This window comes from Hyla sarda, unplaced genomic scaffold (genome assembly GCF_029499605.1).
Source record: "Hyla sarda isolate aHylSar1 unplaced genomic scaffold, aHylSar1.hap1 scaffold_909, whole genome shotgun sequence".
In the NCBI taxonomy this organism is placed as follows: Eukaryota; Metazoa; Chordata; class Amphibia; order Anura; family Hylidae; genus Hyla; species Hyla sarda.
Genome location: NW_026610937.1, coordinates 71556 through 95777, shown reverse-complemented (window position 1 = coordinate 95777; position 24222 = coordinate 71556). Strand labels below are relative to the sequence as shown.

The 24222-nt window shown below is 49.4% G+C and overlaps 3 protein-coding genes across 3 annotated transcripts in view; 2 read left to right on the top strand and 1 right to left on the bottom strand.

Annotated features, from left to right (window-relative positions):
• The window catches only part of LOC130349074 (uncharacterized), an 80021-nt gene that overhangs the window by 8362 nt on the left and 47437 nt on the right, over nucleotides 1–24222 (top strand). Inside the window, exon 2 of the mRNA XM_056554821.1 lies at nucleotides 8324–8336. Coding sequence (XP_056410796.1) covers nucleotides 8324–8336 — 13 coding nt within the window. The remainder of the gene's footprint in view (nucleotides 1–8323; nucleotides 8337–24222) is intronic.
• On the top strand, nucleotides 7121–7583 carry LOC130349070 (histone H2B 1.1). Its single transcript, XM_056554818.1, has one exon. The coding sequence runs from the start codon at nucleotides 7128–7130 to the stop codon at nucleotides 7506–7508; it is 381 nt and encodes a 126-aa protein (XP_056410793.1). The 5' UTR covers nucleotides 7121–7127; the 3' UTR covers nucleotides 7509–7583.
• LOC130349061 (histone H1B-like) lies at nucleotides 10858–11691 on the bottom strand. The gene has a single exon (XM_056554810.1). It carries the CDS (start codon nucleotides 11665–11667, stop codon nucleotides 11005–11007), a length of 663 nt encoding a protein of 220 aa, XP_056410785.1. The 5' UTR covers nucleotides 11668–11691; the 3' UTR covers nucleotides 10858–11004.

Sequence of the window (24222 nt, the reverse complement as noted above, 5' to 3'; positions counted from 1 at the left end):
TTGCCTGTGCTCCAATATACCGCACAGGCCTGGCCTCCCCACACCACCGTTTGCAAGGCCATCACCCGGACAGTGTTTGGCTTCGTCTGGGGCAAAATGGACAGAGTCAAGAGGACCGTGATGTACAAGGAACCCCGCAAGGGTGGGAAGGGAATACCCGACATCCCCGCTCTGCTGAGGGCCTCCTTTGCATGTGTCACGGTGCAGCGGACTCTTGTAGAAAAGACTGGCTCAGCGGGCAGGTCCATGTCTCGCTTGCTTCTCATGCCCCTCTGGAGACAGCTGGGCTGGGACAAGTGGGACAGCTCCATCCCTTACAACTGGAACACTCCCTGGTTCTATGGGGATGTTGTCCGGTTTGTGAGGGAGCACCAGCTGGAAGGACTGAAACCAGACCTATGGAAGCCGAAGACAATCCACAAGCTCATCCGAGCTAAGGACTCGACCGAGCTGGTTCCGGGACTCCCCGCAGCCACTGCAGAGACAGTTTGGAACAATGTGGCCTCAAAGCGGCTTACCAATGGACACAAGGACTTGTCGTGGATGGCCGTCATGGGAGGTCTCTCTCTCAGGTCATTCATGCATGCCCGCAACCTGTGCAAGACCCGGTACTGCCCCCGTTGCCCCTACGTGGAGGAAACATCTTTCCACGTGTTTTGGCAGTGCCCCTTTGCACAGGGTCTGTTGGACGCCCTAGAACAGGAACTCAGAGACTCAGTGCCCAGGAGCTGCCTATCGTACCATTCGGTGCTTTACGGCCTGTTCCCTGGGACCCACGACGTGGAGGCCATCCAGGAGGCCTGGCGCCTTATGAACTGTTTTAAGGACGCAGTGTGGCTTGCCAGGAACCGCCTCGTGATCAACAGGGAAAACATGTCCGTCCGGGACTGCCGCAGGTTCATCAAGAACCTGCTTAGAGACTATTCCATCTTGGACAGCTCGGCCGTTGATGAGGAAGAAGAGGAGTGAAGACCCCTCTCCTTCTCCCATGTCCCCCTGAAGATACAGCCCAACAGTTTGGCCCTGTGATCCGCCCCCTCCCTACCCCCACATAGTCGCCCACACCCCTACCCCGATCACAGATTGTATTATTTGGTTTTTGTTTGATCTCTTGTGCCTTTATATTGCAGGATTGAGCTGAATGTTAGAGTAGCATGGTGTGCGATGTATAGCTTAGGGAACCTTTGCTGTGTATCGTACTATCATGCTTTGTGTGACTGTAATTTATTGTACGACTTGTAATGACTGAACGGAAAATAAAGCTCTTTCAATCGTCTCCTGCCTGCCTCGGAACATCTGAAGAAGGAGAAGATCTTGAAGACTGCAGCTCCGGAAGAAGCCGACGAAGAACCTGGAAGAAGGGAATCGGCGGTGAATTCCGGAACAGCGGCGAAGAGGAAGGCGGCGCAGAATCTTTTCGAAGAAACTCGCTGCCTCTGGAGAAGGATTTGCATAGCTCCTCCCACCGGGACCGGATCTGCATAGCTCCTCCCACCCGGGAAAGAAGACTTTGCGAAGCCTCTCTCCACAAGCAAGCAAGGAAGCGGAAAAGAGCCTGCTGGAAGAAGCCATGGCCTCAACCAGCAAGTCCACCCAGGAGGCTGCAGGGCAAGGCCTGGAGGTCCAGCCCCAACCACAGCAAGCTTCAACCTCCACCACGGCAAGGCAGAAGGGCGGCAGAATTCCTAACCTGGAAGCTCCAACCCTGGAGCCCTGGATGAGGCAGACTGTTGCCTTGAAGCTCAAGCCCGTGGACGGAAGGGTGCCGGACATGTCCCACGACGTGTTCTGCAAGAAGATGCTGGTGGATCAAGGCTTCCCCACGGCTGACACCCTGGGAATAGCAACCTTCTTTTCGGGAATCTTCTACATCACCTTTGCCACCATTGGGACCTGTAGAAGATACTGGGAGGTGGTGAAAGCGGCGAGTCCCGAATCCCCTTTCTCTCGCTTTGTGGGCAACTGCCTTATTCAAAGAGAGGAGAGGCGGGTGACGGTCTCAATGCGGAACCCACACACCCCAGGCACGGACATCTCGACCTTCCTGAAGCGCTTCTGCACCGTGGTGAGGGAGCCCACCCGCATCCTGAACTCACTCGGATACTGGACCTGCAAGTGGTCTGTGGTCGTCAGACTCAACAAGAACCCTGCTTCTCCAGACGGACTACAGCACCTGCCAACGACATTTTCCTTGGGCAACTCCACAGGACTTATCTTCTACCCGGACATGCCGCAGACCTGCAGGAGATGTGGCAAGATGGGCCACGAGGGCAAGGACTGTACGGAGGATGCCTGCAGGTATTGCCGTGTGACAGGTCACACGACCAAGGACTGCCCCAAGAGCAAGACCTGCAACCTCTGCGGACTGGCAGCCCACAGCTACAAGGACTGCCCCCAGAGGGAGAGAACATGGGCATCTGTGGCAGCGAGAGCACCGAAGCCAGCCCCAGCTCCGGAGCCAACACCACGGATGGCCAAGCCGACCAAGGAGGGTAAGAAGGCGAAAGCCACCACCCCTGCCCCGTCCCGCCCCTCCCCTGCCCCTCCCGCCCCATCCCCTGCCCCTCCCGCCCCATCCCCTGCCCCATCCCGCCCCATCTCCTGCCCCATCCCGCCCCACCCCTGCCCCATCCCGCCCCACCCCTGCCCCATCCCGTCCCACCCCTGCCCCATCCCGTCCCACCCCTGCCCCTCCTGCCCCATCCCGTCCCACCCCTGCCCCTCCTGCCCCATCCCGTCCCACCCCCGCCCCTCCTGCCCCATCCCGTCCCACCCCTGCCCCCCGTACTCCACCCCGGCCCACCCCTGCCCCCCGTACCCCACCCCGGCCCACCCCTGCCCCGTCCTCCCCTGCCCGGCCCACCCCTGCCCGGCCCACCCCTGCCCCGTCCTCCCCTGCCCGGGCACTCTCTCCTGCCCCCCGCCCCACCCAGCCTCCTTTCTCTCCTGGCCCAGCAGCACCTAACCCCCCTCCAGCTGCTGGTGCCCGCCCTTCGGAGGACTTTCCTGTGCTTCCTCCCCCAGGTACCATACAGAGGAAGAGGAAAGGAAGGGACAACGTATCAGAAGAGTCCCACAAAAGAAAGATAATCGAGACCTGCGAGACCCCTCAAGCTTCAGATGAGGAGGAGGAGATGGAGCAGGTCTGCGAGAGCCTTGAAGCTTCAGAAGGAGAGGAGGTGATGGAGCAGGCCCAAGTGGAGCAGGTCCAAGCAGAGCCAGTCCAAGCTCAATCTATGGAGGAGCTGCTGCAGGACCCAGAGGTTAAGAAAATCCTGGACACTCCGTCCAACACGGTCTACGACGAGTTCTTGGAAGGGCGCTACGAGAAGCCACAGGAGCCGACAGGCGCCAGAGAAGAGGACCCGTCCGACCAGACTGGTAACTAGTATCAGAACTAACCTCTCTTTTTATTCCCATGGCTGATCTCAACATCTTCTGCATTAATGTGAGGAGTATTAGAGCTTGGTTTAGATTTCAGACTGTTCTTACGTTCTTAGATTCCCAGAGGTGTGATGTTTACATGTTGCAGGAATGTGCTTTGTCTGCTTCTAGGTCTTACAACCATCTGGCCAGGCAGTGGCCTCACGGCCCTTCCTACTGGTCTGGTGGGGGCGACAATAGGTCTGCGGGGGTGGCCATCCTGATCAGGGGAGGTAACTTTGCACTTGATTCCGTCCGGGAGCTCGTCTGTGGCAGACTTCTTGTCGCAGACGGTTCCTGGGCGGGTGAGCCCGTGCGGCTCATCAACGTGTATGCCTCCCCTGAGAGGGATGTCCGACTGGAGGTTCTCCAGGCCCTGCGGGCTGAACTCGCCACCACTAGAGCAGTAGTGTTGGGTGGTGACTTCAACTGCCCCATTGAGGTGGACGGGCGCAGTTCTGGCACATCCGCCAACCTGGACGTGACGTCTAAACTGCTGATTGAGATGGTGACGGAGGCATCCTTGCAGGACGTTGTCGGGTCCATCGGGAACGGCTCCGTAAACTATACGTGGAGCCGCCCCGATGGCTCGCTCCGTTCTCGGATAGACTTCATCTTCACTTCGAGAGCAGTCAGAAAGGTGTCGTACTCTATGGTCCCCTGCTTCTTCTCTGACCACAGGGCCATTCGATTCCGGGGGACTCTGGGCCATGGATTCCCACCTGGCCCGGGCTCCTGGAAGTTGAATTGTGCCCTGTTGGAGCAGAGGGAGGTCATGGAGGAACTTAGGGATGCTTACCTTGTATGGCGAAATGACAAATGTCTGTTCAAGTGCATCAGCGATTGGTGGGAATATGTTAAAGTCGAATTCCGTTGTTTCTTTCAGGCAAAAGGCAGACAACAGGCGTGTGCGAAGAAGTGGGACTTGAGGAAACTGCAGCGCGAGCTGCGGTCCCTGCAGGACCTGCTCCAGTGTGGCTGGGACGTCAGGGAGGAGCTGGAGGAGACCAAAAAGAGCTTGAAAAGGCACTTTGAGGAGGAATCCAAGCGAATCGTCTTTCGTTCCAAGGTGGAGAACCTGGAGAAGGGTGAGAAATGTAACTCTTTCTTTTTCAGGAAGCTCCATGCCGGCCACACGCCCCTGACTGAGCTACGAGATGAGACCGGACACATGAGGAGCGGCAAGGAGGAAGTGATGGGGGTCGTCCACGACTTCTACAGCAACCTCTACGCCCCCAAGTCATCCGACCCCGAAGCCGCCGAGAGGTTCCTGTCAGGTGTCACTAACGTTGTTGATCCCGCAGGTGCGGCGGCTATGGATGATCCCTTGACGGTGGGGGAGCTGCTCTCTGCCGCTAAATCCTTTAAGCCCGGCAGGACCCCGGGCAGTGACGGTCTCCCGGCCGAGCTCTACGTAGCGCTGGGTGACCTGATCTGTCCGGACCTGTTGGAGGTGTACGAGGAGATGGTGGTGGGGGGCAGAATGCCTCCGTCGTTGAGGGAAGGGATGATCACGATCTTGTATAAGCGGAAGGGGGAGAGATGTGACCTGAAAAACTGGCGTCCCATCTCTCTCCTGAACGTGGACTACAAGATCCTCGCCAAGGTGCTGGCCAACAGGCTGAAACCTGTCATGGGGCAGATCGTCCATCCGGACCAGACCTGCAGCATTCCTGGCCGCAGGATTGCCGACAGCCTTGCCCTTGTGAGAGACACGGTCCATTACATCCAGGACCGCGGGGGCCGCGCCGCCCTGGTCAGCTTAGATCAGGAGAAGGCGTTCGACCGTGTCTCCCACGCATTCATGGACAGGGTTTTGCGCAGGCTGGGTCTGGGGAAGATGTTTTGCTCTTTTGTTAACGTTATGTATTTTGACATTTACAGCACGGTGTTGGTGAACGGCTGGAAGACTGACCCCTTTCCTATTCTTTCAGGGGTTAGACAAGGCTGCCCTCTTTCACCTCTCCTTTTTGTTTGTGTTATAGAGCTCTTCGCTGAGACTATCCGGCAGAATGGAGAGATCAGAGGGATCACCGCACCAGGACCAGATCGCCACGAGGTCAAGTGCTCGCTCTACATGGACGACGTGACCGTCTTCTGCGCTGACCAGCGTTCGGTGACCGCGCTCGTCCAGACCTGCGAGGACTTCGGCAGAGCTTCGGGGGCAAAAGTCAACTGCGGGAAGTCGGAGGCCATGCTCTTCGGGGAATGGCACCTGGCTTCTTCCGCCCCCTTCCCCTTTACTATTAAGCCGGACTTCATTCAAATTCTTGGAGTCTGGTTCGGGAAGGAAGGAGCGGCCCTTAAGTCTTGGCAAGAGCGACTAGGAAGGATAAACTCGAAGATCGGACTGTGGAGCTCCAGAAAGCTCACGATGGAAGGCAAGGCACTTGTCCTGCGGAGTGAAGTTTTGCCTGTGCTCCAATATACCGCACAGGCCTGGCCTCCCCATACCACCGTTTGCAAGGCCATCACCCGGACAGTGTTTGGCTTCGTCTGGGGCAAAATGGACAGAGTCAAGAGGACCGTGATGTACAAGGAACCCCGCAAGGGTGGGAAGGGAATACCCGACATCCCCGCTCTGCTGAGGGCCTCCTTTGCATGTGTCACGGTGCAGCGGACTCTTGTAGAAAAGACTGGCTCAGCGGGCAGGTCCATGTCTCGCTTGCTTCTCATGCCCCTCTGGAGACAGCTGGGCTGGGACAAGTGGGACAGCTCCATCCCTTACAACTGGAACACTCCCTGGTTCTATGGGGATGTTGTCCGGTTTGTGAGGGAGCACCAGCTGGAAGGACTGAAACCAGACCTATGGAAGCCAAAGACAATCCACAAGCTCATCCGAGCTAAGGACTCGACCGAGCTGGTTCCGGGACTCCCCGCAGCCACTGCAGAGACAGTTTGGAACAATGTGGCCTCAAAGCGGCTTACCAATGGACACAAGGACTTGTCGTGGATGGCCGTCATGGGAGGTCTCTCTCTCAGGTCATTCATGCATGCCCGCAACCTGTGCAAGACCCGGTACTGCCCCCGTTGCCCCTACGTGGAGGAAACATCTTTCCACGTGTTTTGGCAGTGCCCCTTTGCACAGGGTCTGTTGGACGCCCTAGAACAGGAACTCAGAGACTCAGTGCCCAGGAGCTGCCTATCGTACCATTCGGTGCTTTACGGCCTGTTCCCTGGGACCCACGACGTGGAGGCCATCCAGGAGGCCTGGTGCCTTATGAACTGTTTTAAGGACGCAGTGTGGCTTGCCAGGAACCGCCTCGTGATCAACAGGGAAAACATGTCCGTCCGGGACTGCCGCAGGTTCATCAAGAACCTGCTTAGAGACTATTCCATCTTGGACAGCTCGGCCGTTGATGAGGAAGAAGAGGAGTGAAGACCCCTCTCCTTCTCCCATGTCTCCCTGAAGATACAGCCCAACAGTTTGGCCCTGTGATCCGCCCCCTCCCTACCCCCACATAGTCGCCCACACCCCTACCCCGATCACAGATTGTATTATTTGGTTTTTGTTTGATCTCTTGTGCCTTTATATTGCAGGATTGAGCTGAATGTTAGAGTAGCATGGTGTGCGATGTATAGCTTAGGGAACCTTTGCTGTGTATTGTACTATCATGCTTTGTGTGACTGTAATTTATTGTACGACTTGTAATGACTGAACGGAAAATAAAGCTCTTTCAATCAAAAAATTGTGACTGATCATCATGCCTGATCCCGCCAAGTCTGCACCAGCGCCCAAGAAAGGCTCCAAGAAAGCCGTGACCAAGACTCAGAAGAAGGACGGCAAGAAGCGTAGGAAGACCAGGAAGGAAAGCTATGCCATCTACGTGTACAAGGTGCTCAAGCAGGTCCACCCTGACACCGGCATCTCCTCCAAGGCCATGGGCATCATGAACTCCTTTGTGAATGATATCTTCGAGCGCATAGCAGGGGAAGCCTCCCGCCTGGCTCACTACAACAAGCGCTCCACCATCACCTCCCGGGAGATCCAGACCGCCGTGCGCCTGCTGCTGCCTGGAGAGCTGGCCAAGCACGCCGTGTCCGAGGGCACCAAGGCCGTCACCAAGTACACCAGCGCCAAGTAACCTGCTCCGCCTCCTGCTGTCACCCCAAAGGCTCTTCTAAGAGCCACCCACATTGTCTATAATAGAGCTGGAGCTTCTCCTGTCTGTATTCCCCGTATTCTCTTCTGTATATGTGGCCGCTATTCTGTCAGTACAGTCTATTGATACTATATATATTCTGCTCCGGGATCGGGTGAGATCAGAGCGGCGGCTGCGGTTCTCACTGACTGCAGGGTGTATATTTTCCTGTGGTGGAGCGGGGGGCGCTGTAGATCAGTTCTCTATAGTTTCCCTTTTGACATTTGGTCAGTGTAACTAAGTCTCATCCACCCGAAGTCCCCGATTATCCCTCCTATACTCCCCATGGTCTGTACATAACCGGTGTAATGAATAACACTGTTTCTGTAGAGGAATGTGATCCTCCGCACAGGGCCGGTTTTCTGCTTTATAGCCCTCACTTCATCCCCGCTCCCTCTCAGGTCAGGACCGCGGAACAGAATTCCCGTCCTCCTATCTCACAGCTTTATCTTTGCTGTGACACCAGAATAAGTTTAGTCCGCACATTCTTCTCTACGATCTCAAAAAATGTTCATCTGTGCGAAAGTGATAAACAAGGAGGATGAGGGTAGTAGTCAGCCACAGGATCAGCCTCTACATCTCGGGGAGATCTCTCCATTGTTATCGGGTCTGGAGGAAGCGGGAAATTAAAATCCCGAACGTCCTGTGATCAGCCAATGAGCATTAGGCATCGGACGGGACCGCGCACACCGCTCATTGTTAACCCTTTAGCGTTAATTTGCACTACAATAATGACGCAGTCCCACAATGCACAGCAGGGAGGACACCACAGTATTAAGGATAATGCCAGTTTCCTCCATCAGAATCAGTATCTCAAAGTCAGGGACCGGATCATTACTGATCTCTATTAGCAGTATATTCAAACGATCAAGCGTTAACATTTATTATTGATCAGCAGATATTAGAATGTAATCCTTTACAGAATTAGTTGATCGCAAAAGAAACAGAAAACCACAACATTAACGGGAACCTGATATCTAGTAATGTGATTGCAGTAAACTGACAGTAGATGTCGCTGTTGCACAATGAACGGAATACAGGACTGAACGCTCCCTTAGCCCAGATTCTATATATTGATGACTTTATGATAAAGCCCCAGGTGTAGGGGTTGTGTGCACAGCAGAGGCTCTTCTGGCCCCCGAGGCTTGGGATTGTACAGATGCATATAATGGGGGAGCGATGGATACAAGGGAATCATTCCTCCGCTCTCTATGCTCAGCAGTTGTATCATTACCTGGATATTACAGCCGCTGTGTAATGCGGGGAGCGATCATCAGTGAGGATGATGGGGCTGATGGTCTATTACATTACAGCCTGGACAGTGAGATGTTCTGTCCGTGAGAAGGGTGCAGGCAGCCGGCATATTAACCGATAACAGGACCGAGTGAACATAAATCCCCTAACAGACCATCTCCAATTATAGGAACACATGGCCGGGGAAGGCGGCACTAGGACCCAGCGCACGATTAATCTAATTTTCACTTTCAGCGCTTCATATTTCTTCTACCGATCAGGGTCACAGTATAACCCGTAACACATGGAAGCGGCCGCTGGCACAGTACAGGGCAAACTACAGAGAACAAGGCCGGGATTATATTGAAGAGCTCAGCCAGACAATCTGGACAGAAAAACATAAAAAGATGATGATATCAGCTCATTTTATGGAGAACTTGGTGGCTCTGAAAAGAGCCTTTGTGTTGTATGCGGGTCCCGGGCAGATCTAAGCTCGCTCCCCACGGATCCTGCGGGCCAGCTGGATGTCTTTGGGCATGATGGTGACCCTCTTGGCGTGGATGGCGCACAGATTGGTGTCCTCAAAGAGTCCCACCAGGTAAGCCTCGCTGGCCTCCTGCAGGGCCATGACCGCCGAGCTCTGGAAGCGAAGATCGGTCTTGAAGTCCTGGGCGATCTCTCTCACCAGGCGCTGGAAGGGGAGCTTCCGGATCAGCAGCTCGGTGGACTTCTGGTAGCGGCGGATCTCACGGAGAGCCACTGTACCTGGACGGTAGCGGTGAGGCTTCTTCACCCCACCAGTGGCGGGAGCGCTCTTCCTGGCGGCCTTGGTAGCCAGCTGCTTGCGGGGAGCTTTCCCTCCGGTGGATTTACGAGCGGTCTGCTTGGTCCTGGCCATGATCCTCTGTACACGTACACAGTGGAGAAGTGATGGGAAGAGATCGCAGAGCAGAATATTTATACTCCTGGTCTCATCACCATTGGCTCATGTTAACCACACCCCTTCATCCCATTGGCTGATTCATACAAACTAGAGCCCGCCGAAACACTTGAGACATCTGTGATGGATCTTTGTTCTGAAGCGGCGGGGCCCATCCTCAGCGATGATAGCGCCCCCCATGTATGACACGATGCCGGGTCTCGGGCGTTCACACTGATTCCCCGCTCCTCGGATACAGACTCTTTTATGCCTACAATTCCTCGGAGCTCTATCTGCTTCACTATTTCCAATCTCTATATATATTTACATGGGGCAGTACAGTAGAGCGCCCCCATGATCGAACAAAATGCCCAGTAATTCTCTGTATGGGTTAGTAACTTCATATGTGCACAACCTATTAAGTAGAGTAGATGGTTAAAATTACCACAATGTTTCTGGTTAATCAATATTAATAATTTCCAATAAATATTTTCTATTAGTCACTGCACGAAATTCTTACAGTTTCAGGATATACAAATCAGTTGCAGTGAGTGTTACAATAGCGACACCTGGTGGTGAGAGCTTTGTATTCTAACCTTTGCATGTTGCCAAATTGTAACAAGTATTTACATTTCCTCAAGAACTGACACAAATTGTTACAGAGGCGCAAACAGATACAACTAGATGTTATATGAACACCACGATACCAGTTTCTCTAATATGGAGAATATAGTCAAGCCGGGAGCTTGTGTCTCTTGTTGAGGATCTAGGACAAAGGCATATGCATTGTAAACTTTATTTATATATATATATATGTATATATAAATTATATATACATATACATACACACACACACACACACACACACACTTCCCATCCACTCCAATTTGTTTTATACTACAGTGTGTTAGGGTATTTAATAAAAGCTAAATTTTAAATTAGTGGGTCAAAAGGTTTTCGGGTAAAATCAATGGAGTTAGAGGTCAAAGTGTCTCCTAATGATATGTATGATTGGCAATGCGCCCCAAGACTTCTGTAAACCCTCGGCCTCCTCCCCTTACATCCTGGGCTCTAATCCCTCAGTATATCTGCGCTCCTGTCCTGTTCTGCCCCAGTAAACCCCAACAGGATTCCCCAAATACACCATACTATGATGGCGCTTCCTTCTCTTCAGGATCTCTGCTGTCTGGAGAAAAATACACGGGCGGTGATTACACAGCTCTGGTGGGAGGAGGTGGTGGCTCTGAAAAGAGCCTTTGAGGGATAAGTACAGGACGAGGCTCCCGATTATTTCTTAGCCGCGCTCTTCTTGGCTTTAGTCACCTTCTTTGCCGGGCTTTTGGCAGCTTTGGGTTTGGCCGCCTTCTTAGCAGGGCTCTTGGCAGCTTTGGGTTTGGCCGCCTTCTTAGCCGGGCTCTTGGTCACCTTCTTGGGGGCAGCCTTCGGCTTCTTTGGGCTCTTGGCCGCTGCAGGCTTCTTTGCTTTCTTCGGGCTCTTGGCCGCGCTCGGAGCCTTCTTTGGCTTCTTAGGGGATTTGGTTGCTTTCTTAGCTGCTGCAGGTTTCTTGGCCGCAGCCGCCGGCTTCTTCTTGGCCTCCTTGTCCTTAGTCTCCTGCTGCTTCTTGTTGATCTTGAAGGATCCGGAGGCGCCGCTGCCTTTCACCTGGAGCAGGGTTCCCTTGGTCACCAGCCCCTTGATGGCCAGCTTCAGGCGGCCGTTGTTTCGGTCTACATCGTATCCTCCGGCAGCCAGAGCCTTCTTCAGGGCGGCCAGAGACACCCCACTGCGCTCCTTAGAGGCGGACACGGCTTTAACGAGCAGCTCGGACACGCTGGGACCGGAGGGTTTGTGGCTTTTCTTAGCGCCCCCTGCGGCTGATTTCTTCGGCTGCTTCTTGGACTTGGCGGCCGGTTCGGCGGGAGGAGCAGCGGCTGGTGCGGTTTCTGCCATAGTTTGTCGCTGACGTCTATAGGAAACAATACTGCGGAAGAGAAATATAGATTGCGGAGCTGCTGGCGACTCTTATATATTCAGCGGCTTCGCTCTGATTGGCTGCTGTGCTTCCATATTCCTGAGCTGTTATTGGCTGACGCAGAGCACAGGCCCCGCCCCATCCCGTCTGATCCCTGGTGAAGCTTCTCTCCCCTCTTGTGCTTCCCTGCCCGGGATAAGAGCCCCATACCGGCAAGAACCGGACAGGAGAGCTCGTTGTCTCCATTACTTCCTCCTCCCCATAACCCCACTTATCGGTTTATAACCGTCACTGGCCGAGGTGCCGGGAAGGGGCCGGGAGGAGGCCCCGGGATCTCCGTCACAGTCTTCCCGATCTGCTCATCACTGTGTATCCGGGAATATAAATCTGCTGCTGGGGATCGTTCCTTCTATTCCCGGCACCGGTCACCATCACACGGATCTTTACTACAACATCTACCGTCCAGGAAGCTGATTGCACGATGCGGAGACGGCCTGGAGCTGCTGAGAGCCCCGGAGGGTAACACAGGCGGCGCCTCCGCTCACTGCCAGCTCCCTGTAATATAATGTAATATATATGTCCCGTATATAAATATCCACATAACCCTGTGTGCACGGAGGTATAGAAGAATGGAAAAGTGCAGGTTCCTGTCACTTTACTGACCCGGAGATGATAGGGGGAGTTGTCCACAAGTAGAAGTGATGACTGTTCTCTCCTTCAGCTTCCTGACAGCTGTATGACCCCTAACACCCCCAGATGTCTCCTCGTGTCTGCAGAGAGCACAAGGAGGATGAAGGCGAAGGAGGAGTCCCCTCTATGGAGGATGGAGGAGAGGAGAAGGAGCCCCCTCTATGGAGGATGGAGGAGAGGAGAAGGAGACCCCTTTATGGAGGAGAGGAGAAGGAGCCCCCTCTATGGAGGAGAGGAGAAGTAGCCCCCTCTATGGAGGATGCAGGAGAGGAGAAGGTTTTGGATAAAGAGCTGGGGTTCCTACCCCTGGGGATATTCTCTCACATCCCGGCTGTGCAGGAGATCAGGGGAGATTTATAGAGTCTCCAAGATCCTGATCTACTTGTGGTTATTGTCTTTATCCCCGGCGGGTGTTGGATCTACCGGGCAGGAGCTGTCACAGCTGATCGGGCTCCGGGGAGTGTTCGGTCGGTAAGAGAGGAGGAAGATGCCGCAGGTATAAGATATCATCCGACTGAAGCTCTGGGTGTGGAAATGGTGGGGTCGGCGGGTGATCTCCGGGCTGCTCAGCGGTGAGAAGAGAGCGGGAGAAAGGAGACAGGGATAGCGGGAACCGGCGAGGACAGCGGAGGGAGCGGAGAGCAGTGAGGGGGTCAGAGGGGCTGAAGATGAAGAATAAGGGAAGAGAACAAAGGAGAAGATTCTGAGAAGGAAAGTAATAATCCTGATCCAGATACAAGACGATCCGGATTTTCTGTAGGATCCTTCACAGACTGTATTGTATCCGCAGATCCCTCGTCTATTCAGTGATGATCTCTGGGATCTATTGTGATTATTGTCCCCCTAGATCTCCATTATAAGAATTACTTGTACATTATCCGTATAACATCAGGCTCTATTGGGGATCTCCCTTCCTATTTATTTCTCCATAAATATAAATATCCAGAAATGTAATGCACGTTTGAGAATATTTGGGGGGAGTTAAATCTCCCAATCATTCCTGTTCGCATGGTTCACAAATAATTCATTTTTTTCTCTCTAAATAAAGAAAAAAAAGTATCAATAAACCTTTTATATAAAATAGTGTTCCTGTTAAAAGTCCACATGATGTGAGAGAGACAGGTTTGTGTGAGGAGGGGGCCGCTGGAGGCAGCAGGAGTCTGTATCTCCCGCATTGTCCTTTATTTCACCCGCAGGAAATAGCCGAAGGGAAATGGATAAAATCTCTCCTGGACGGGGGAGCAGAGGCGGTGGTTGTGTAATGTGCATCCATTGTGGGGTCAGCCCCAAACCTAAGGACCCCCCGCGGGACATCATACTGTATGCGGCTCCAGACCTCCCCTTATACCGCTCATGTACTCACCGCAGAGAGAGAAAAGAGTCCTGTAATGTATGCAGGAGTGGAGCGGGCATTATACCGGGATGTGCCACTTATAAGGCAGCGATGTCTTCTAGAAATGTTTATTACTAATGTTATTCTGCTGGTTTATGTGTCACCTACTATCATGAAGCTGAGAACTATTTGCTGCCTCTTCCCCATTCCCATGTTCCCCTACTTCCAGCATCTTCAGTCATTGATAGCTCTACACCTAAGTGCCCTTACCCAGGTGGGCACACATACTTGAGGGTCCCGGTTTAGGCCCATGGGCTCCTATCAGCTCTCAGCCCCAGGCGCTCACAAGTGGGTTAAAAGAAAAAAACTAAACACATTTTTTTGTTTTTGTTTGTTTAATAGGAAACAGATTGGTTCAGCTCACTCCCACTGCCCGCAGCGACCGGATTGGTGTGGGCTTCACCTTCAATACAGGAATGCAGAAGAGGAGATTGTCCAGTGCAGGTAGATGGTAGTGAAATGCTTTTATTGAAATAACTTCAGCACATAGAGGACAAGGACATGAATGACACGTTTTGGCCCTAAAAATGGACCTTAGTCAAGGCCCATTTTTAGGGCCGAAACGCGTCACTCATGTCCTTTTCGTCTATGTGCTGAAGTTATTTCAATAAAAGCATTTTGTTACCACCTACCCGCACTGGACAATCTCCTCTTCTCCCCCCCCCCCCCCCAAAAAAAAAAAATAATAATCTATATATATCTTGGCAAAACCCGGCTGCGCTTAAGAAAAAACAACACACATATTTAATGTCAACTGTGAATTAAATTGTCTTTATATTATTTTAATGCCAACTGATAGACAATAGTTTTGGTGGTTTTATTTGGTGTACAAACAACATGTGAAAAACATGAATTTTCCAAATTCAATCCAGCAATAGTTAACCCCTTGGGGACAGAGGGTTTTTCCATTTTTGAGCTTTAGTTTTTTCCTTCATACCTTTTAAAAATCATAACCCTTTCAATTTTGCTCCTAAAAATCCATTTATTGGCTTATTTTTTGCGCCACCAATTCGACTCTGTAATGACATCAGTCATTTTACCCAAAAATCTACAGTGAAACAGAATAAAAAATCATTGTGCGACAAAATTGAAGAAAAAATTTGATTTTGTAACTTTTGGGGGCTTCCGTTTCTACACAGTACATTTTTGCTAAAAATGACACCTTATCTTTATGATTAAAATGATACCCTACTTATGATTTTTTTCAGAAGTACGACAAAATAAAATCTATATAACCACATGCAGGAAAATGTATACGTTTAATATTGTCATCTTCTGACACCTATAAAATAAAAATAAAAAATAAAAATCCGCAGACGGGCGGTATTAGGGTTCATTTTTTGTGCCGTGATTTGAATTTTTTAGCAGTTCCATTTTTGTATTGATCAGACTTTTTGATGGCCTTTTTATTCATTTTTTCATTTGATAAAAAGTGACAAAAATACGCTATTTTGGACTTTGGGATTTTTTTTGCGTGTATGTCATTGACCGTGCGGTTTACTTAACAAAATATTTTTATAATTTGGACATTTTTCCGCACGTGGCAATATCACATATGTTTATTTACACTTTTTTTTTTTTTTATGGGAAAAGGGGGGTGATTCAAACTTTTATTAGGGAAGGGGTTAAATGATCTTTATAATAATAATAATAATAATAATAATAATAATTTATATAGCGCCTACAGATTCTGCAGCGCTTACAATTATGGGGTACAAACAAAGACAAGTATCAGACATAATATTACCCAATAACTATTCAAACAAGAGGTGTGGGGATATGTTGGGGATATTGTGAGGATATTGTGAGGATATTGTGAGGATATGGTGAGGCCAATTAGAGACTGTTATAGGCCTGTCTGAAGAGATGTGTTTTCAGGCCACATTTGAAACTATGGATGTCATTGTTGAGTCTGAGGGTTTTGAGGGATAGCATTCCAGAGAACCGGTGCAGCATGAGTGAAGTCTTGGAGACGGGAGTGAGAAGTTAATATTATAGAAGATGTTAGTGTGAGATAATTAGCAGATCGTAGAGAACGTGTAGGATGGTAGACAGAGATGAGAGAGGAGATATAGGGAGGTGCAGCATTGTGGAGAGCTTTGTGTGTGAGACTGAGGATTTTGTACTGTATTCTGGACTGAATTGGTAACCAGTGTAGTGACTGGCACAGGGAGGAGGCGTCGATGTAGTGACTGGCACAGGGAGATGAGTCTGGCTGTGGCATTAAGGATGGACTGGAGAGGAGAGAGTTTGGAGAAAAGAAGGCCTATTAGTAAAGAGTTACAGTAGTCGAGGCGGGAGTGAATCAAAGCAATAATGAGAGTTTTAGCAGATTCAGTAGTGAGAAACAGGCGGTACTGGAAATGTTTTTGAGATGCAGGTGACAAGAACGTGAAAGGGACTGAATATGGGGAGTGAAAGACAGATCAGAGTCAAGTATAACTCCAAGACAGCGAGCCTGCTGCCCGGGAGTTATGGTAGTACCACATACCGAGATGGAAATGTCAGGGTTAGGTACAGTATCAGTTGATGGAGAAAAAACAAGAAATTCTGTTTTCGAAAGTTTTAGTTTCAGATATAAAGAGGACATGATGTCTGAGACAGCAGAGAGACAGTCACTGGTATTCTGTAGGAGTGCAGGGGTGATGTTGGAGGAAGAGGTATAGAGTTGGGTGTCATCAGCATAGAGGTGGTACTGGAAAACAAATCTATTGATTGTTTTTCCAATGGGGGATGTGTAGAGTGAAAAGAGTAGAGGACCTAGGACCGATCCCTGGGGAACCCCGACAGCAAGGGAAAGAGGAGAAGAAGTAGAGCCAGAAAACAAGACGCTAAAGAAGCAGCCAGAGAGATAGGAGGAAAACCAGGCGAGAGAAGAGTCCTTGAGACCGATGGAGCGGAGACTACTGAGGAGGAGTTGGGGATCCACAGTGTCAAAAGCAGCAGAGAGGTCCAAGAGAATCAGTAAAGAGAAATTGCCATTTGATTTGGCCATCAGAAGATAGTCAGTGACTTTGGTTAGGGCCGTTTCTGTGGAGTGAAGGGAGCGGAAACCAGACTGTAAGGGGTCAAGGAGAGAGTTCTCGGAGAGATAGCGGATAAGGCGGGAGTAGACCAAGCGTTCCAGGAGTTTTGAGATAAAGGGGAGATTTGAGACGGGTCGAAAGTTGGCTGCACAGGACTGGTCCAGAGATGTTTGTTTCAATAGTGGGGTTATGATAGAGTGTTTGAAGGAGGAAGGAAATACCCCTGAAGAGAGGGAGAGGTTAAAGATTTTAGTTAGGTGACAGCTGATAGCAGGAGAGAGAGACTGGATGAGGTGTGAAGGCATGGGGTCACTAGAGCAGGTAGTGGGGCGGGCGGAGGAGAGGAGCTTGGAAACCTCATCATCCGTTACAGGCTCAAAAACAGAGTGATGAAGAGGAGACGTAGCTGGGAATTGGATCAGATATTTTAGGGGACTGGGAGAGGATTTCATCACAAATGTCATTGATTTTAGTTTTGAAGTATTTGGCCAGGTCTTCAGCACAGAGATAAGTGATTGTGGTCTGTATTTTAGGCCGAATGAGAGAGTTGAACGTGTAAAAAAGGCGTTTTGGGTTGTTAGACAGAGAGGAGATGAGGGAGGTAAAATATGTTTGTTTGGCGAGATGAAGAGCGGAGTAATAGGATTTAAGCATGAATTTATAGTGCAGATAGTCTGAAGAAGTCTTGGTTTTCCTCCACAGACGTTAAGCACACCTAGAGCATCGCCTGAGAAAGCGGATTGTTAGCATGTGCCAGGGTTGCTGCCGTCTGTGTCGGGAGGTTTGTGTTTTAGGGGGTGCCATTTGATCCAGGGTAGACTTTAGGGTGTCATGGTAATGTTTGGCTGCTAGATTAGGGCAGGAGAGAGAAGAGATTGGTGATAGTGAAGATTGTAGAATGTCTATAAATTGACAAGTGTTTATGGCACGCAGGTTTCTGTAAGTGTACAAGGTTGGAGTGTCTGGAAGAGACTAGGAGTTACTGATAGAGAAAGAGAGAAGGTTGTGGTCAGAGAGCTCAAAAGGAGAATTAGTGAATTTAGAGACAGAGCAAAGTCTAGAGGAGATCAAGTCCAGAGTATTCCCATCCTTGTGTGTGGAAGAGTCAGTAAGCTGTGAAAGGGCAAAGGAGGAGGTTAGAGACAGAAGCCGAGAGGCAGAAGAGGAGATTGGGGTATCAATGGGGATATTAAAATCACCCATGATGAGTGTAGGTGTTTCTGAGGAAAGAAAGTGGGGGAGCCAGGTGGCAAAATGATCCAGGAACATTTGGGGAGAACGAGGAGGACGATAGATGACCACCACTCTGAGAGACAATGGGCGGAAGAGCCTGAGGGTGTGGACCTCAAAAGAGGGAAATGTGAGTGAGGGTAATGGGGGGATGACTTGAAATGTGCATTGTGGGGCTAGGAGCACCCCAACACCTCCACCATGCCTGGTGTCAGATCTGGGGGTATGGGAAAAGTGAAGGTCACAATAAGATAAAGCAGCGAGAGAAGCAGTGTCAGAAGGTTGTATCCATGTTTCTGTGAGAGCCAGCAGATTAAGAGAATTAGTGAGAAATAAGTCATGAATCTGGGTGAGCTTATTGCACACAGATCGAGAGTTTAGGAGAGCGCAGTTAAAGTTTGTAGTGGTTCCGCAAGAGGCAGGTAGTGTAGAGGAAGTATTAGAGAAAGGTGGGCCAGGGTCAGGAGCAATGTCCCCAGCAGCTAAAAGCAGAAGAAAGAAGAGGGAGAGCAGATGGCTGGGTGAAGTGATGGAGCGACTTCTGTGCTGTACCATGGAATGACGTGGGGGATAGAAGAGAAAATGTATTCCAATGATGTAAGTAATAAGTGTGTGCATGTTTTTTTTTTTTTTTTTTTTTCATGAAAAAGAGTGACTTATTTTTGTAGTTATAATGTTGAGTTAGTTACCTTTTGTTCCCTTCTGGTTCAATTCTGGTATAATTCTTGATATCACACTGAAGAGCACTTTAGATGGCAGTATTAGATGGCTCCAGACCTATAGCCTCTAATATATAGTGCTAGGCTGAGCCAGAAAATTGCCAGAGGATTGCAATCAGGTGTGAAAAGTTGTGATCAAACAAAATAGAAACACATACCAAATAACAGTACTAAGTATACATGACAATGCAATGATGGGGGTAGTTGTTCATGAGATGAATGATGACAAACCTGTAAATGAAAGAATAGGCTGGTGAGAAGATGTAGTGAATGAATTATGGTATAATTCTTGATATCACACTTAAGATCACTTTAGATGGTAGTATTAGATGGCTCCAGACTTTTTTTTTTTTGCAATGTGATACCTCCGATAGGGGGCTATATCATTGCACACACTGATCTTTTAAATTTCTCATAGGAAACCATTGATCAATGATTCTGCCGCTTGACTGCTCATGCCTGGATCTCAGGCACTGAGCAGTCATTTGTCTATCGGACAGCGAGGAGGAAGTTAAGGGACCCTTCCTGCTGTCCTACAGCTGTTCGGGATGCCGTGATTTCATCCCAAACAGCCCCCTGAGCTAAACTGCATTAGTTTACTTTCACTTTAGACGTGGCGTTCAACTTTGAATGCTGCGTCTAAAGGGTTAACAGCACGCGGCACTGCGATCAGTGACTCCGAAGTGCGATCAGTGGCTCCGAAGTGAGAGAGTTCCATGCACATTTGAGTCCTAAATAAGGGAATTATATTGGGACAGACCCGGATGCAAGCATTACACTTGCCTCCGATACCAAAAATGCCCTATGACAGTGTTTCCCAAACAGGGTGCCTCCAGCTGTTGCAAAACTATAACTCATAGCATGCACAGACAGCCAAAGGGCATGCAGTGAGTTTTAGTTGTGCCTCCAGCTGTTGCAGAACTACAACTCACAGCATGCCCCTTGGCTGTGCATGCTGGGAGTTGTTGCTAAGCAACAGCAGGAGGCGAACAGGCCTCACCTCCTGTATCCTGTATCCTGCCACATCCGCCGCTGTTCCTGCCATCATCGGTCCTGCCGCAGCCTTAAGGGACAACCGCCAACCTCCGCCGAGGTAAGAAAGGTCCCGATCGCCACCCTGATCACCGGCGCCCAGCAGGAGAGTGATTAGTCGGTCATTCACCTGTGCCACCTCACTCCTGCTGGTAAAGGGTGATAGGTGCCATCTTGGACTGCACCTATCACCCATTTTTTCTTAGTCACCAGGTCACCGGAGACCCGATTGATGCAGAGTCACTGCTAATTGCCGTTCTGAATTGACACATCAACATGTGGGGGTCTCAAGACCCCCCCCCCCCCCCCCCCCCCAGGGCTTTGCACGGGATGCCTGCTGAAAAATTTCAGCAGGCATCCCGGTCTGGTCCCCACCAGGTGAGCGGCGGGTACCGGAATTCCCATGGGCATACAGGTACCATCTGCATCCTCAAGGACCTGGGATGCAGGGCGTACATATATGCCCTGCATCCCCAAGAGGTTAAGGAGAGCTGGAACACACTGTTATTTTTTTTTTTTAGATCCCTAAATTGAGAACTGGCTCGAGTGTTCAACTCCGTGCTTCCCTGCACATGTTCCAGATGTGTCTATACTGGACTCTACAAGTGGTGAGCTGACTCAACGTATTCTTTTTTTCTATACAAAATGAATGTTGTCTTGGGCTTTCCCCAGGTTACTGTGCGGCCCGAGACATTACATCATGAGTCAGGTGTTGAGAAGAACATGCCTGTTCTTTAATGAGTGGAGTGAGCCCTGGGTGGGAGGGAGATCCTTCTCTGCAGGGCTGCAGGGAATTGTAGTTTTAAAAATAGCACAGCATGGAAGGGAGCTCAGCTGTGCTGCAATGGGTAGGGTGGCTTATGTGTGAGAGGGAAAAAAGTCACCTCACACTTAAAAACAAGGGATCCTAGGACTTGTATTAGGAGTGAGGGAACTCCAACAGGAAATAGTAATTTCACAAAAGGAAAGCAGCAGCGTTATGGTGAACTCACAACATAGCCATTTAGCCCCAAAACAAGTACAGATACTTCCTAGGAATCTACATTACTGTCTAGCAGATAAGTACTAAAGTCACCTTATGTTGGAGAACCCCTTAAATACTGATGCACAAATGCATGGACAGATGGATATGAGATGGTTACCAAATAGAGGTCCATCTGGTGTCAGACAGAACTGTTTATGAAGGTTCAAGGTTGGAGGAAGTAGCTAATGTCTCCTCTACCTGGGTCTCTGTATCATACATGATAACCAGCAGCTCACTGCATCCTCTGTAGCCCCTGTCATCCTCCACACATCTATTATCAGCCTCTTTCCAGTCACCCATCTTCAACACTCTACCGGGATACACCAAGACCAATGATCTGGTGTATGAATTATCCCCATCAGATCTCAGCAGAACATCCAGCAGCGCAACCATGTCAGATGGGAAGGAGGAAAAACCTGGTAAGACTTCTGTCCATGGAAGGTATATCAACCTGGAGATATGTTTAAATGTCTTAAATTGGTGGTCTCCATATTGTGGCCCACCAGATGTTGCAAAACTCCAACTCCGGGCATGCTGGGAGTGGAATTTTGCAACATTTGGAGGTCCACGTTTCGAGACCCATTCCTTATAAGATGAGCAAAACATATCTAAAAGATATTAGATGTCCATTGTATATATGCTGCACAGCACCGGGCACATTGAATGCTAATGCAGTTCATGGGTAAAATTGTCAATAAAAGATTGCCACCTGGTGAGCAGATTATCCAAAATTAAACTGAACATTCCTCTCTTGTTCCAAAATAATTTTAAGATCTACGTTTTCCTGAAGAAGAAGAAAGTCAACACATTGAAGAGCAAATGACGAGGCCGCACACTGCACCTTTCTTGAGCTCCACCATTTCAGACCTTAGCAAAAGACAAAGCTCTTTTGCCTCCATGGTGGAAAACAATGCGTATTCTCAAGTGGTCACTAACACTAAGTCCTTGACTGGCCGTGGCAACAAAGCGGCTGTAGCCAGGTTATTTTTTTTTATTTTAAGAATGTGTCCTTAAAGGGGTACTCCACTGCCCCAGCGTTCTGAACATTTTGCCCCGAATGCTGGGTGCGGGCTGCAGCGGTCGTGGCGTCACGGCCAGGCCCTTTGTGATGTCACACCACGCCCCCTCAATGCAAGTCTATGGGAGGGGGCCTGGCCACATCACGACCCCGCAACCAGCATTCGGAACAAAATGTTCCAAATGCTGGGGCAATGGAGTACCCCTTTAATACTCATGGGAGGTGCCTATAGTCTAAGTCAATGTATTCAAGCCATCAATGTCTTTTACATGATGCCTTGAATAGTAGAGAAGAGGGGACTCAATGATATGAACACTAGGTCACTTTCCTTGTGTGGTACAAGGACACCACCCCTCACCATCATTTCTCAATAGGTGGGCCCAGAACTTGTTCACCACTTTTCCATCTCTTGTCTGTTCACCCTCAAGTTGATTCCTTCTTTGGTGTCTGTGGTCATGGACCACATGCATAGCAACTACATGTGATGTCTCTATAATATGTTCACCCTTGCCCTGTAGCACAAGTGGGTCTTCTGGTCTATTCATTTCTAGTTGTACCCCCATTGTCCCATTGTAGTAGCTCTTCAGGCCTGCTCATATCTAGGTGTACACCCATTGTCCCATTGTAGGGGGTCTTCTGGTCCGCTCATATCTAGGTGTACACCCATTGTCCCATTGTAGGGGGTCTTCTGGTCCGCTCATATCTAGGTGTACACCCATTGTCCCATTGTAGGGGGTCTTCTGGTCCGCTCATTTCTAGGTGTACACCCATTGTCTGATGGTTAGATCTGTCCATCAAAACTCTATCTTTATTTATGTGTCTTGGTTAGAAGAATGGGATTTTACCCTAAGGTTACAACTTCTAGAAAAAAAAGGTGATGAACAAGTTCCCAGAAAAAAATGGTGGTGTTGGCAAACACTGGCCAGATGACCAATTTTTTATTTGTACCGCAAATGTACAAAAACATTCAAAAAGAAAATACAGTAAAATCTCCCTTAGCGGACATCTCCCAATGGCGGGCAGTTTTTAATTCCCCGGCAGAGTCCCATAAGACTTGATCTATTTGCACCCAAATAGGGGATACTCCCAAGAGTGGACAGGGACATACCCGAAAGGGAACAAAACATTCCCATTAGGGGACAAAACACTCCCAATAGAGGACAAACAGGCTTATGCGCTGTCCCTACCTTGTACACAGGGCCTCCGTCAGGTCAGGGGGTACAGCCAATACCCCAGTAAGGTGCCCAGGCTTCAATTGCACCCCAGTGCAGAAGCACCAGCACAGAAGCAGAAGACCGCTGTTTAAACAGTATTCTCCTGCTTCTGTACATCTGCCGGGCACATCATTCATCCACCCCTTCCCTGTTCCCTCCCTGTGCCACTTTATTTCCCTTGTGCCAAATAATCCCCCCCCCCCTTTATTAACTCATTTGCCCCATTATTTCTTCTTGATCCCCCCCTGTGCTATTTCATTCCAACTTTATAGCAAATTAATCACCCCCTCTTTACCACCCCCTATGCCATTTTATTCCCTGTATCTCCCTGTGCCACTTGATAAAGAGAGGGTGATTAATTTACACACAGGGTAATAAAGGGGGAATGAAATGGCATAGGGGGATCTAGGGGAAATTATGTAGCTCAGGGATTAAGGGGGGTAATTTGGCACAATTCAAAGGGGGGATAAGGTGCAAAAGATTTAAAGGGGGATGAAATGATGAAGGGGAGGGATAAGGGGAGTTTAAACAGCATTGGGAGATACTACTGTAATATTGCTTTTTATCATGTTTTATATGTAATTACACTCTGGAGTGAGTACAGGACAGTAATCTGTCATTTAGAAATATTTTTGAGTCTTTTTTTCCCAAATAGGGGACACTTCTCAGTAGCGTACACTTTTTTATTCTCCAGGAGTGTCCACTATTGGGATATTATACTGTATTAAAATAACTGAACTGTACAAGAAAGGACCTTCTTAATATTCTGTGGGTAATCACATTCAACATGAATAGCAGCCCCGACAGTATATAATTTCTGGATTTAATCATTTCACACACCGATCAAGCATATATTACCTCCACATTTTTTTAAAGTGTGGATACTAACAGTTACATTGACTTTGCCAGCAGTCATTATAAAAAAATGGTTGGAGAATGTACCATATTCTCAATACAAAAGAATAAGGAGGAATTGTACAAATGACATTGACTTCAAATCTCAAGCAGGAGTCTTACAAAAAAGATTTTGGGCGAAAAAATACCCTGAGAAATTACTGAATGATGCTTTCAAAAAAATCCATAATCAAACACAAGCAGACAGTTTGAAATCTAAAGAAAAATATAAACATAAAGAACCCAGACAGTGGGACACCAATTTCATAACCACTTTTAACACTTCGGCCCAA

What these genes read in the sequence shown, in the direction of transcription:
- LOC130349070 (XM_056554818.1), top strand. Translation starts at nt 7,128, where the DNA reads ATGCCTGATCCCGCCAAGTCTGCACCAGCGCCCAAGAAAGGCTCCAAG.
- LOC130349061 (XM_056554810.1), bottom strand. Translation starts at nt 11,667, where the DNA reads ATGGCAGAAACCGCACCAGCCGCTGCTCCTCCCGCCGAACCGGCCGCC.